General features: G+C 39.3%; 1 protein-coding gene across 5 annotated transcripts in view; it reads left to right on the top strand.

Moving 5' to 3' along the window:
- Positions 1-11,955, top strand: part of Osbpl3 (oxysterol binding protein like 3) — a 165,861-nt gene extending 153,906 nt beyond the window's left edge. For all 5 annotated transcript variants that reach the window (XM_063239582.1, XM_063239571.1, XM_063239578.1 and 2 more), the window contains 4 exons: positions 668-815; positions 2,962-3,088; positions 4,912-5,034; positions 8,224-11,955. In XM_063239582.1, coding sequence (XP_063095652.1) covers positions 668-815; positions 2,962-3,088; positions 4,912-5,034; positions 8,224-8,320 — 495 coding nt within the window. In that variant the 3' untranslated portion in view covers positions 8,321-11,955. The remainder of the gene's footprint in view (positions 1-667; positions 816-2,961; positions 3,089-4,911; positions 5,035-8,223) is intronic.
- Positions 11,956-14,045: the final 2,090 nt, after the last annotated feature.

Raw genomic sequence — 14,045 nt, 5'->3', positions numbered from 1 at the left:
TGCTGCATGGTTTTACCGTATATGGAACCTTTAAAAGCTGATGTTATAGACATGAAGTCAGGAAATGGAGGAAGGAAAAGAGATAAGGGAGGGAAGAGGGAAATAAAAATAATTAATATGTGCTACATATAGGTACTCCCATGATGAATATAATTATTATGTACTACAAACATATACTAATAAAAATATTTTAAAACAATAGGAAAGCAAAGAGTAGAATGGAGCTTCCTAGGTGTAGGGATATGGGTCAGAAAAATGATGGTCAAAGGATACAAGATTTCAGTTGGAGCAGAGGAATATGGTCAAGAGATCTGTGGTACTACAAGGAGCATATACTTAGTAACATGTATCTTATACTTAAAAATGATCAGAACGGTTTTTAATGGTTCTTACCCTTAAAACATATGTATGGTAAAACATATATTAATTAGTTTGATTTAGCCAGCCAGCCCACAGTGTATACATATTTCAAAACATTGTTTTGTAAAGGATTAAGATACACAGGGTTGTCTTTTGGTCAACTAAAAAGCATACAGAATCCAGAACTGGCAAATGATACATGGTATGTAGTCGCTCTTACTGTTCTGTCTCTTGCTTCACTTTTTGTTTATGTATCACCTCTGATAAGCGGGAGCCAAAGCACTACACAACTCTCTTTGCATTGTAGGCAAAATACTGGAGCACTAATGCCCACGAGATCGAAGGCACGGTGTTCGACCGGAGTGGACAGGCCGTGTACCGGCTGTTTGGGAAGTGGCACGAGAGCATCTATTGCAGTGGCGGCTCCTCCTCATCCACGTGCATCTGGAGAGCAAGTGAGTTTCCAGCCGCAGGGACCTCAGGTGGGAGAGGGCAGCTGGGCGAGGCCAGAGGAAACTCGAAGTGTAGGGCTCGGTTCTGTTCGGAGTCTCCAGGCTCTTCCTGCTTTGAGCAAGGTTAGAGGTGTTGGCCTCCTTTCATTCATCCAGGTGTCTCGGCAGTCTTCGTTGTGGGTACTAGGTCCTGGGTTCTTAACCCCAGGAAGCAAGTCAGTGGGCAGTGTAGGAGATCTTAGTCCACACCAGGACTGCCTGGGGCTCCCTGAAGAAAAGTCAGTGAAGTGCAAGTTGTTCCATGGTAAAGACTCAGAACAAAGTGTTAACTGGAAAAAATAGTGACTTGAGGGTTCCACCACAAAGAGGAGTCTCTGGGTTTACCCAAGTGCCATAGACCATCCTGACCGCTCCTGTGATTCCAGAAGGACACTGAGTCCTTTAAACAGCTGTTAAGAGAAGGGCTGGGCCAGCCCAGTGTTCCATGGCGTTCCCCACACATTTATCACTATAGATGAGTGGAAACATTGGCCTACAACGTAGCTGCTAGAATGCTTTAGACTGAAAAACAAAACAAAGAAAAGCTACTCTATCAGTGTCTTAAACCATCAGGATGTCCGCCATTGCTTGACAGGCATTGAGGGTTGGTAGCCCCGGGTTGGTATGCTGGCACCTTACCCGTGTCAGGACACAGACCCATAAGCACATGTTCTGCCACTCCCAGCTGCCTGATGTTTCCACTCATGGTTACAATTTTCAGTATCAGATACCCACTGTGCTGCATACCAGACAGGGAGGGAAAGAGGACAGTGTGTGCTTCTCACGTGCCTCCCGTTTCTCAGGGATGAAGTGTTTCAGGGATGCCCAAGCAAATACAGCTTTGTATCACATCAGACTGCAGTGGATCCAAACCTGTTCTTGAACCAATCATGAGCAGCAGAGTGTGTAGGAGGAATTGTGATGGACACTGGTTCATTCCCTGGGAAAGACGCATGCTCCTTGAACAGAATCAGGATTCTTTAGCAAGGAAGAGCAGGGGTAAAGAGCAGGCAGCTGCCCGTGTCTCCTGTAGTGGGCGGAAGCCACATCTTCCACCATCACCAAGATTGTCGGGAGGCCAGAATAAATTGTCCCCTTCGTTGCCTTCCTCCTTCAGAGGCATGCATGAGATTTTACAGGTGGGACAGTCTCTCTCCTTTGTTTAAAGCATGTTTCACCAGTGGGCACTCCCAGGCTCTCTGGATATTATAGACCTTGACAAAGGCACACTGTTGAAACTGTTGGCATTGTTATTTCTTGACTTTACATTTCTGCATTTTTTATGAGCAGCCCTTGATGGTGCCCCATCTTTAAGAAAAACCGCTCTTTTCACTCTGGTGCTTGGGGAACCACGGTGGAAGATCTAGAGTAGGAAGCTTTGGTTTTATGTTCATGTTAAAGCTATAAGGAGTGTTAGTTACAGGGAGGACTGCTAAAGCTGTAGAAAATAGATCTGCAGGAAGTCATGGAAAGCATTTATATTCGTATGTGAAGAACAAGAGTTGAGGCTGTGGGTGGATTTTATTAGTTTATATTTGTTAACCTGAAAGGTAAACTCGGATGTTTTTAGCTCGATTTTTAGTGAAATTTAAATTAGGGCAATGCATATTAGGGTTTTAAAATTAAAGATGTAAGACTGTAGGGAACAAGACAGGTGAAAAGAAGAGGAGGGAAGGAGGAAAAGAATAGCATGTATGACCACTTACTATTTACAGCACTGTTTACTTTCAGGAGAGTTTGACATCATTGAAATAAGAAGTGGAATCTTTAGAGTGGGAATCTTATTCAAGAAAAATAGATCCAGTGTTCTTTTGGCATATTTATTTTAATAGTAAATTATTTTATAGCTCAAACAGTACAGAAGTTCATAACGTTGTGTAAATTGTATAAAGCCATGGTAGCTTCTAACAAAGGAAGCTGCATCTCTTTAGACAAAAGAAAATTTGTAAAGAAATATTCAACATCTCCGTTAGAATATTTTAATAAAAATGGAATACTTTAGAGCTGAGAGAAAAAAACTGTAGCCATTCTGAGATGAAAAAGGCAAAGGAATTAAAATGTAATCTCAGAGAAAGGCAAATGAGGGATGAATGATGTATTTTTCTTTCAGATCCCATGCCAAAAGGCCACGAGCAATATTATGGCTTCACACAGTTTGCATTAGAGTTAAATGAAATGGACCCATTGTCAAAGTCTTTATTACCGCCTACTGACACTCGGTTTAGACCAGATCAAAGGTAAGAGTTTTTAAAGATATTTTTTTCTAAAGACATAAAAAATTCTTTACCAAAAACCTTACTAAACAAATTCCAGGCCACCAGAGGAGCCTGAGAGAGGTGAGTGACGTCCTCAGGAGTGCAGAGGTGTAAGGGGACTTCAAATAATCATGTCACGGAGAAAATGGAGACCAGCCTCCCTCTTCATGTTGGATGGCCTTTATTAGTAAAGCCCCATTTCTGCTGAAATGTCTTCCCCAAAGTAGTCTTCATTTTGAAGAGTTAAACTGCGCAGAATAATAAAAACCTTATTGTGTATTTGAAAGAACACAAAGCATCCAGCTCCTATGACCCCTCAAATTTAAGTTATTTGAGTGCATTAAAATCTAACTTCTGATACTAGATTTGCTGCTAATAAGCTGGATGATATATAATGTTTCCTACTCTCTAAGAAGAAGATAATATTCTCTCCTTTTAGGCCTTGTTAGTTAAGTCTCAAAATCCAGAAGCCAAAAGAAAGAAAAGATGTCTACTTTGACTTTATTTTTAAAAATAATAAAAACTTTAGTGGCAAAGTAAATATAAATATATAAGCAAGGTCAAAAGATAAATGATACACACAATCTGTATTTATAGCTCATATCATGAATTAGTTCTAAAAATCAAGGAGTAGATGAACCCCTTAGAAAAAAAAAAATGAACGTAGGAAAATGAGCAGTTCATAAAAGAGGAAATGCAGGTATTTCTTAAACACACAAACAAGTTCAGTCTTACTTGTAATATAAAAAAATGATAAATTTAAAAGCCATGTGAAAATATATTTCTCATATACTTTGAGGCAAGAGGGAAGGGTGCTCATGCTGATAGGGGTGTAAGTTGCCATAACCCAGATAAAGGGCAGTTTATGATACATAAACTACAGACTCATCCCTTAGCGTACCAGTCTCACTTCTAGGATTTCTCCTGAAGAATACTTTTCCAGATGTAGTATATATGCAAAGCCGTACATTAAACACTAGGAACAACGCAGATATTTACCAATAGGAGGTTGTTTAAATAAAGTATAATCCTATAACTAATCAGCATACAGCTATTAAAAAGGAGAGTTTATGTACTACCGTGGAAAGATCTTCAAACCAGGCATGTGGCACATACCTGTAATCCTGGTACTCAGGAGGCCTAGGCAGGAGGATCAGTATGAATTCAAGACCAGCCTGGATTATAGGGAGTTCAAGACCAGCCTGAACTGCATAGTGAGACCTTGCCTAAAAAACAAACAAACAAAAAAGAATAGAAGGAGAATAAGATCTTCAAGATACATTTCTAAGTAAAAAGTAAAGTAAAACAAAAACTTAAGGTATATAAATAGCATGCTACCATTTATGTTTTTGAAATGGATGAAGGGATATGAATCTATATTTGCATAAATATGCAAAAGAATCTCTAAAAAAATATACAAGAAACTAACAATGGGTTTGCTTGTAGTGGGAGGGCAGAGCGGGTGCCGGGGGATAGTAACAGGTAGAATTGGAGACGAAAGAGAGGGAGACCTCGTCCCAAATTCCTTATCCTTGGTACATTTTTGAACCATGTAAATATCAACGATTCATAAAATAATCTCTTCCCTCTTTCCCTGAAAACACTGTGTCAGGGATCAGCAGAGGGCCCTCAGGCGTGGAAGAGCATTCTGATGCATGGAAGTTTAGTAGCAGTTGATGGTTAGTTTTGTACCTGGGATCGAACTCAAGCTCACTATACAGGCATTTATGCCACTGAGCTAAATCCCAGCCCTGGTTTGGTTTCTCGGAAGTGGCACTAATTCACTTTTTCCCTCCGTGGCTCAGGTTTCTGGAGGAAGGGAACATAGAAGAAGCTGAAGCGCAGAAGCAGCGGATTGAGCAGCAGCAGCGGGAAAGGCGGCGGGCCTTAGAAGAAAGCAGCATGGAGCACCAGCCGCGGTTCTTCAGGTGTGCGCCAGGGCCCTTCGTGGGGTCTGGGGCTTCGAGAAGCTGCCGGCTTCTGCAGAGACCCTGCTCCAAAGGGTGGCGCCCTGTGCGGTGCCGGGCCTGACCTCCATGGCCCTCCTTGAGCTCCAGCAGAAAGAGCGCCCTCCTTTGCCCACCCTTGGCTCTTTCCCCAAGGCCGTGCTGCCTTTGTGGAGGGGACGTCTCAGTACATACTGTGGCCAGCTGAGCACATACTTGCCTCAGCCTGGCCACCCACACGAGTACCATACTATTTTACATTTTTTGTATTTTGTGCAGTGTCAGAAATAACTAACCGTCCCTCTGGTTACCAAAATGGAATTCCAAGTATTCTAACTCTTGAATAGCAGTTCCAATACCCTTAGGCTTGGATTTTGAACATTTACTCTTATTTTTAAAATAACTTGCTACCTGGGTATGGTGGCGTACACCTGTGACACCAGTAGTTGGGAGGCTGAAGCAGGAACATCTCTGTGAATTCAAGGCCAGGCTGAACTACATAGCAAGATCTTGTCTCAATAAAACAGAGCTAAACAAATCAAATTCACTAAGAAGTTCTTTCTTAAAATAGACTTACATGTTTAAAATAAATTTTAACTGAAAAACAAGGTTCAGAGAATGGAGGTGACTTGAGGAATCCTGTGACATGTTTCATATGAGGCCCTCACTCTCCTGAATATGAGGTTAAGGCTTTAGATGGCTCTAGATTATTCTTTTTTAAAAAATCATAGTAGCTGATATGGTGGCAAACACTTATAATTCCAGCACTTGAGAGGCTGAGGCAGGAGGATCACTGCAAGTTTGAGGTCAGCCTGGGTTATGTAGTGAGTTCAAGAGCAGCCTGAACTACTGTCTCAGAAAACAGCATTAAAAAAACCCCCAAAGTTCAGGCCATAGCAGAAGTTTCTGCACTGGTTTCCACCCAGCCCTGTTCTCTATGAGGTCAGGATTTTGTTTTTACATTTTGTTTCTGTTTGTTTTTAACAGACAACAGAAGTAATATTCAGAAAGAGTTGCCTACTAATTTCTCAGCAACACTAATAAAATATGTATTTCAAAACATTAAAATACAACCAGTCATGTTTTATCTTAAAATACAGTACTCTTTCCCTAAGGATGACATAGATTCTACCATGTCCTTTCTGATCAATTCCTCAACCTCAGGATTTTAGCAGCTGAAGATCAATTCCCCAGAGCTTCATCTTGCAATATTCATAGCTTTATTTAAATATTTGGAAAATAAGGTAGACTCTTCAAATTCTTTACTGAAAAAAGCAAGGGATAGAAAACTAGAGTAACAGCCTGACTTCTGGTTTACTGACCAGGGCACAAGACACACGTACTCTCCTTAAGTGGATTGATTCTTTTCTTTTTTTGTAAGTCATACAGTTTTATTTTTTAAAATAGAGGAAAATCTGTGTTTGTACAGGTGTTCCGTACTGTGTATTTTAGGATTATTAAAAATTTTGGGTAATCAAACCATCTCAAGGACCAGTTAAGGAGATAAACCAACTTGGCCTAATATGAAAGCATTAGAAATGAGTTTACAGATTCTGTGGGGCAACATGGGAACCGAGTTAACATTCAAATGTAAAACCCGAATCCGTGCACTATTGTTGCAGAGATTGTGTCTCCTTTGCTTTCCATTGTTTGTATCTATCACGGAAGTGAAGGTGAAGTTTTTAAACACTGAGGGAAGTATGAGGGCTGTTCGGCAGGGCCAGTCCTACTTGGGACTGTGCAAATTAGAAAGATGGGAGAGAGCTATGAGGAAGGAATGCAGGGGCCTGGTGTGACTGTTAGCGTTCCTTGAGGATCAGCAAAAACCCATTGGAAATTCCAGGCAGAGACCACACCTCAGGCCAGCTCAACCATTCTTTGTTCTGTCTGAACCATTTGATACACAGATTGGCCCATTTTAAATGTGTGCCTTTATTTGAATAGGGAAATAAGTGTAGTATAAAAATCCATATTCCTGAAAACATGGGAAAACCAGTACCCCTATTTTTGCTTCTGAAACTTATGACAATATCCATTAAAATTACAAATGTAAGCCCTCTTTGTCCCAGCAGAACTAACTGTAGGAATTTTTAATGTAACTATACTTACATACAAAATAACATATGCTTTATTTGTACTACCTAGGGTTTATAAAGCATTTAAGTGTCCATCTGGAGGGTGCCTCTTAGGTACATTGTGGCCTATCCATGCGTTAAAATATCGTGCAGCTATTTAAAAAGGAAATGAGAAATCTCCTATTTCTGGAGTCATCAAAATTTTTCTATAAAAAGTGAATGATAAATCTTGATTTTGCAGCCATAGGCCTCAGTAGCAATTAACTCAGCTATTTAGCAAAAAAGCGACCATAGAGGGTATTTAAACAAATAGGCATGGCTGAGTTCCGATGAACAGTATTTCAAAGACAGGCAAAATGATGGGCTTGACCTTGGGCTGTAGTTTGCTAACCCCTGCTGATCAAGCTGATGGGAATATATGACCAGTATATATTGTTGCTTCACACATTCAGGGGCAGGCCACTGTCTAGGACTATCATTGCATAGAAATGGGAGGAGGTGCCATGTTTATGGGTATAAATGCATGGGTACATATTCATGGATTCCTTCTAAAAAGAATTGTAGATGATAGCATCACCTCCAATAGGCTCCCGAACCCAGAGGCTGGGAGATAGGGCTAGGAGAAAACTTTTAGTATTTATCACTTTCAAGCCTTTGGAAATTTGGTTTATGTAGTATACTGTCTATTTAAAAAATAGTAAACCAGGACTATACCCTATAATTCTTCTAATTTTTTTATATTAACTTACCACTTCTATGAACAACCTGTTTTTTGAAGTGTAAATGTTACATAGTTATTCCCCAGGGGTGGACTGTCATCCGGCCATGTTTTCTATGCAACAAATGATCCTTCCATTTGTGCTCTCAGAAGCACCACTTTTCATAGCCTCCAGGTTTGAGAAATTAACACCCGGAATGACAAAACAGCTCCAGGATGCCAGTCTCCACCAGGTTTCAAGGCAGGACCCTCCACATACACCTCCGGGTGGTGGGTGTATGTGAGAATGTGGTGGGGAAGGGAGAGGAAAGCAGACCCGAGAGAGAGCATTTGACAGCATGTTCAAGAGTCTGCAAAACACTGTTTTATCTTTCACAGGAAATCCAGTGATGACTCTTGGGTGAGCAATGGTACCTATTTGGAACTTAGAAAAGATTTTGGTTTTTCAAAAGTGGAACATCCAATCTTGTGGTGAAAAGCAAAGAAGGAAGCTGCATTGATGTACTTCTCCCGTGTTCGCGTCTGGAAGCAGCGCGGCCTGTGTCTGTATATGTAAAAGATATATTCAGAACAATCACTTGTGCTTAGCTTAACATTGTAAGTATTGAAGTATATATTTTCTTCCTGAGTTTCTTTGCAGTTTCAAATACTATCATGATTGTTTATATGAATGTGGAACACCTTGGTATTTCTTTTTATATATAAACTTTAATAAAAATGAAAGATTGAATGTTAATGTGTGGATTGAAAAAGAAGCTTTAACACTAATTTCCCAAAGGCTAGGGAAAATTCAAATTAAATTTATGCCTTATAAAATTATGTTGGAGGGAAAAAAAATCAACCTCTCCCAGGTGCATTATGAAATAAGAACACCCAGACTCACCCACTTGTAAACTACCAAGTTTAATTTGGTAGCTGAGATACCTTTTTGCCTCAGACAGATCTTGAATTGCTCATACAGAACAATTCTGCTGGTGCTGGAGTCTGAAGAATATTTTCATTTGCAATATGGAAAATTGGTTAAGGGGAGGACAGAAGATAGTGGAATGTATGTTTTTATGGAAGATGACGTGCCATCTTCTGGAAGGGGAAGCATCTGTGCTTGTCCCTCCTGGTAGTTCTGTTGCCTTATATGCAAAATTATACCCTTGGGTTGTCATCAGCTGGAGAAATTCCCATTAATTAATTGTCCTAATGGCATTTCTGAGAAATGTCTGAATGGCATTTCCTTAGTGAGAGCTAAATCCTTGACAAATGGAGAAATCTTCTTCTTCCCTCCCCACCCCACCCTACCTCACCCCACCCCATCCCACCTCACCCCACCCTGCCTCTTGCTTTGGGAACCATCCTGTTTGGCCACATCGCTGTGGAATATGGAATGTCCCAGGTTACTATAAAACATACAATGTATTCCACACAAGAGCTGAACTTTCTAAAAGTTTAGCAAAATAACTGATTGTTTTAAATAACTAAAAATGTTTTTCTTAAATATTCTTCTGGTATTTTCTACCTCTTAATAAGTACCATATTTTAGATCTTGTATAAAAAGTTTGACCATTTGCCTTATAGACAAATGTAGAGTTGGTGTGGTTTCTTTTGTGTTGTCTTCTGATAAACTTTTAAGTGTTTTATCCCTTTCCTACACTTTCTTTTTATTTATGTCATTGTGAGTTCTGCAGCAGTCTCAATAGATTATACTACTGGAAGGGGAAGCTTTTTAAAGGGTGTTATTTCAAATTACAATAATGTAATTTGTGTAGTAGTTGAATTGTATTCTCAAAATAATTCCAGCTTCCTCCCAGATTATGTTAAAACCAAAGCCTAATTGTGATGCCTTTTACCCAGAATCCCATGAAAATGTCAGGTGTGTTGATGCGAAGAAATTTCTCTGGAAAACATTTTTAGACAAAGAATTTCAGAGGTGTAGAATGCTATGAATGAAGAGTAAAATAAAGGACAGAAAAGGGGTGCACGAGTTTCAGTGTCACACCAGATGCAGTTGGACAGCACTGCATGTCTAAAACGGAAAATAAGTGGATCAGTCGTCTCTTGGAGTCTGCAAGTGACTGGCATTTTAAAACAAGTCATTAAATATTGGATTCATTTATTCCATTTTATGGAGATGTCAAAATGAACACAGTATGGGTTTCATTTCCATTTCTAAGCAGTTGAATGACACAATCCAATTATTTAGTGTGTGCTTTGTTCTTTTCTTTTTGAGCATTTATCTGAATTCGGCTAGCAAACATGAGGAAGCACACTATAAATTTAATGAATCTAGTTTTCACAGTGTGAGAATAAATGTAGAAATTTAGTAACATTGGCTGTTAAATAGGCCTCCTGCTCCAGAGCCTGACTCAAAAAGGACAAAACAACAAAAACAAAATACAGCCTGAACAGAGGTAGCTTTATCACACACTATTTAGAAATTCTTTAATTGTACTAATGTTGTTATTTCTATTGATTTTATGCTTTCTTTTGGAATCACAAGGATAAATTGTCATTTCTGTAATCATCTAACTTGAGTTCAGGGTGGAAATGAGTAAAATTAGGCATAAAACCATATGCAAATTTTGAAATAACTAGTCAGTACTAGCATCTTTACAAAAGACTTTTCTAATGCATCGTGTTATTTGAACCTTAAAACTACCTTGAGGAGGAAACGGCTTTTTTAAATCTCAGTTCCTTCTCTCAGAAGTTCCTTTCCATCAGATCTGTATGTCTAGAGCTTTTATTCTTTTAAGATAAAGAAAACAGAAACTTGATATTGTTTGGGAAGAATTGAGGTAGAATTTAACTTTCTAGACTCTGAATCTCTCTATTAAATACTGCCAATCGCTACCCCATTGTAGATACATGTTTTAATCTCTGTTTTAATCCTAATTTTCTATCCCAAATTTATAATAAATCATATATTCTTGGAAATAGCACAGGCATCCAGTCGTCCACATTGAATATTCTTCTGTTAACTACCACAAAGTACAGAAATGAATGTCTCACATGCCCAGTCTAGCATGGGAGCAGATGGTTCCTTCTCCAGACCCCAGGACGCCCAAAGGCAGGTGTTTCCCCAGTCACAGGTGACGGTAAGAGCCTCGGCGCAACTTCTCCCTGCAGTTCACCTCCTGGAAGCTAGGTGGGTTCTGTCCCTAGCTACAGAGACGGGGCTCACTTTAGGACAACAGCACAGATATTGGCCAAATACCCTGAATATCCCAGAACCCTGCTACACACACACACACACACACACACACACACACACACACACACACCTTTATTTGCTTCCTGGGTCACTCTCTAAGGGAGAAAAATTTACAGACACATTTTTTTTTAAAAAAATGTTTAGTTCATTTGGACTGCTGCTTTTCTTATATCCTGCTTTTAATTATTTCTGACAAGTCCGTTTCTTGGGCTTTGGGCACTGACCTTCATTTGTATTATGCAGATTTTTGACAAGTAATCTTGTTCTACTATTAAGGATGTCAAGTCTCAAAAAACAATAAAGTGTTTATTTGGCTGTTGTGCTTTGGTGTAAGTCTACTACATATGACATTATGGCTTCCAGCTATTGTAGAATTTCCTCAGATCTTTCAGTTATGAATAGGAGCAATAAGAAGTTGATCTTATTATCTAAGGAATAATAGCTACAATATTTTGGTATAATTTATTTGAATGTCTTTGATTTTGATATTAACATCTATTTTTGCTAGCAGATGACAAGCTATTTTCATGTTCTTTATTTTCTTCTGCATTGTGTTAATCTGTTACTCAGTGTTAGTCTTTCTTGTTGGAAATTACATCACATCAATGTCTAAAAATCATAACGGTCTGAAATGCAAAACATTTTTGCAGACTTTGGTTCTCTGGAATGCAAAGTGGTTCATTTATTTTATTCATGATGATTTTTATCTTCTGTTGCCCTCAGAGGATACTTTTTAAAAAAAAAGAATATTTGTAAATCCTTCATTTAGCACTGTATAAAATTATTAACTGTCTAAATTCTACCATCCCTCCCATGGTCCTCTGGCTTCCCAACACTCCTATTAATTTGTTTAACCCCCTTATGTAGTTATCAGTAATTGACTGTGAATAAATAATGTGGAAAAAGGCTATCTTGTGTTTGTTTTTCTGGGTTATTTGTAGTTGATGAAAGAGGACGAGCAATTCTTTCCAAAAACACACATAGCACATTACCTAATGTAGTCAGTGTTGAAGACAGGAGTATGCTGGGAAACTGGGAAATCAAGCGGAGTTGCTATAGTATTGATCCTGGCATTTCCCAGTCACACTAAAAACAAAGGCCTTCCAGCTCTTGCAATAGGGCCAATCCCAAAGACCCCCTTATTTTTTAATTTATCATTATTTATCATGTGGAAATATAATTACTCTCTCTGTATGTCCTAACAGGAAAGAGGAAATGCTGATTACTTGTACCAATTTTAGTCACAAATGGCTAGCTCATCTTCTGCCATACTTAAGTTGTACCCTTTGCAAAGTGCCCTTAGCACTCACTAAAGTTACATTTGATTCTGTTATAGTTACGATGTTACATGATGTGATAAAGTCGCATCTCTGCATGTCTAAGGATATTTAACAATGTACTTAAAAGCAATACATGAACCTTGATTGAACCCCAGCTTAAAAGAAAACACTCTATAAAAATATTTTGTAGACAATTAGTGAAATTTGCATTTATACATTTATAGTTTAGATTTTAATATCACCTAAATGCCATGTGCTACAGCCTGTGAACTACTGAAAGGTGGTAGAACCTTTAAGGGGGTGAGACTTAACAGAAAGAAATTAGGTCTTGGGTGTGTGGGATAAGGGGATATTGGGGAGCTGGCATCTTCTTCCCCTTTCTCTTTGCTCCCTGCTACCATGAGGTGGGCACCTGTGTTTCAGAATGCAATCCCTGCTGTGATGTTCTGCATTGCCACAGGTCCAAAAGGAGACCGACCATGGACTGAAACCTCTGAAACTGTGAGCCTAAATACAGTTTTGCACTTTGTATCTCACATGTATGTTGTCACAGCAATAAAAAGGTAACTCAGAAAACTGATACTAAAAAGTAGGGTTGTTGCTATGACTGAATTATACTTAACAGTAGGGTTCAGAACCCCTTGGAACTAATTTGTGGGGGGGGGGGTTGGAAAATTTTGGAGAAGCAGACTAGAGAAAACTCCAGAATGCTATAAACAAAGCTGAATGGACAATTCTGGGACAGGTTCAAAAACTAGATGCTAATCAAGGAGTATAGACAATAAAAGCTGTGCCGGTGAAGCTTCAGATAGGAATTAGGACTCTATTAGGAATTGTATTAGAGGCAAAGAACTTGAATGGAAAAGTGACAGACTAATAAATCTGATGGAGAAGATTTTAAGGCATAACAGCATTCATGTAATAGAATGGGTGTTACCTACTGCTTTTAACCAGATTTACAGTAAGAGTTAAGAGCAAAAGCAGAATGGAAAAATTTGAAAAACTTAGTTTGGTCAGAAAAGGAGAATACTTAAAAGTTGTGATCAAGGAGGGTAAAGTTGCTAAAGAGATCCCTACCAATAAAAAGAAGCTAATTATTCTGTGTCAGGACAATGGAAATGATGCCTTGAGGGCATCTCAGGAATCAGCAAGATTTTACTCATCTCAGGCTCAAAGGATTTTGTTTGAGAGCTTTGGGTTACCCAGGGATCACCACAAGATTGTGTAGGGAACAGTTTCCTTGTAACCTGATTCTTCGTGTTCAACCATCCAGACATGAAGACACCTCTGCAGCCATGGTGCAGGTGGGCCCAGCTATTGCTCAAGCTAGTGGCAGACTTGGCATCATGATGCTGTTTTTCCTAGTTGTGGCACTGTGGTAGCTTTCAATTCAAGCTACATTCCCAGATAATCTTCTGTGTTTTTATTTTCGAGACAAGATCTCACTAATTCACTAAATTGATCAGTCTGAGCTCAAACTTGTTATTCTCCTGCTTCAGCCTTCTAGAGTACTGATATTCCAAGGAGGTACTGCCATTCCCACCTATGAAGATGGTTTTGCAGGTATGTAGAATGTAAGCTTTGGTGAGTCACAGAGACTTCCATCAACATTCCAAAGGAGAACTCCCAAGAGTCCAGGCAGTGTGTGACCAAAACAATGTCCCCGCAAACAGTCCCTGAGAACTGGATACGTGACACTGGAACAGTGAAGCTAAAAC

This window comes from Cavia porcellus, unplaced genomic scaffold (assembly GCF_034190915.1).
Source record: "Cavia porcellus strain 051 isolate PalLab524CR breed Dunkin Hartley unplaced genomic scaffold, mCavPor4.1 scaffold_2, whole genome shotgun sequence".
Taxonomy (NCBI): domain Eukaryota; kingdom Metazoa; phylum Chordata; class Mammalia; order Rodentia; family Caviidae; genus Cavia; species Cavia porcellus.
This window is presented reverse-complemented; position numbering and strand designations above follow the sequence as displayed.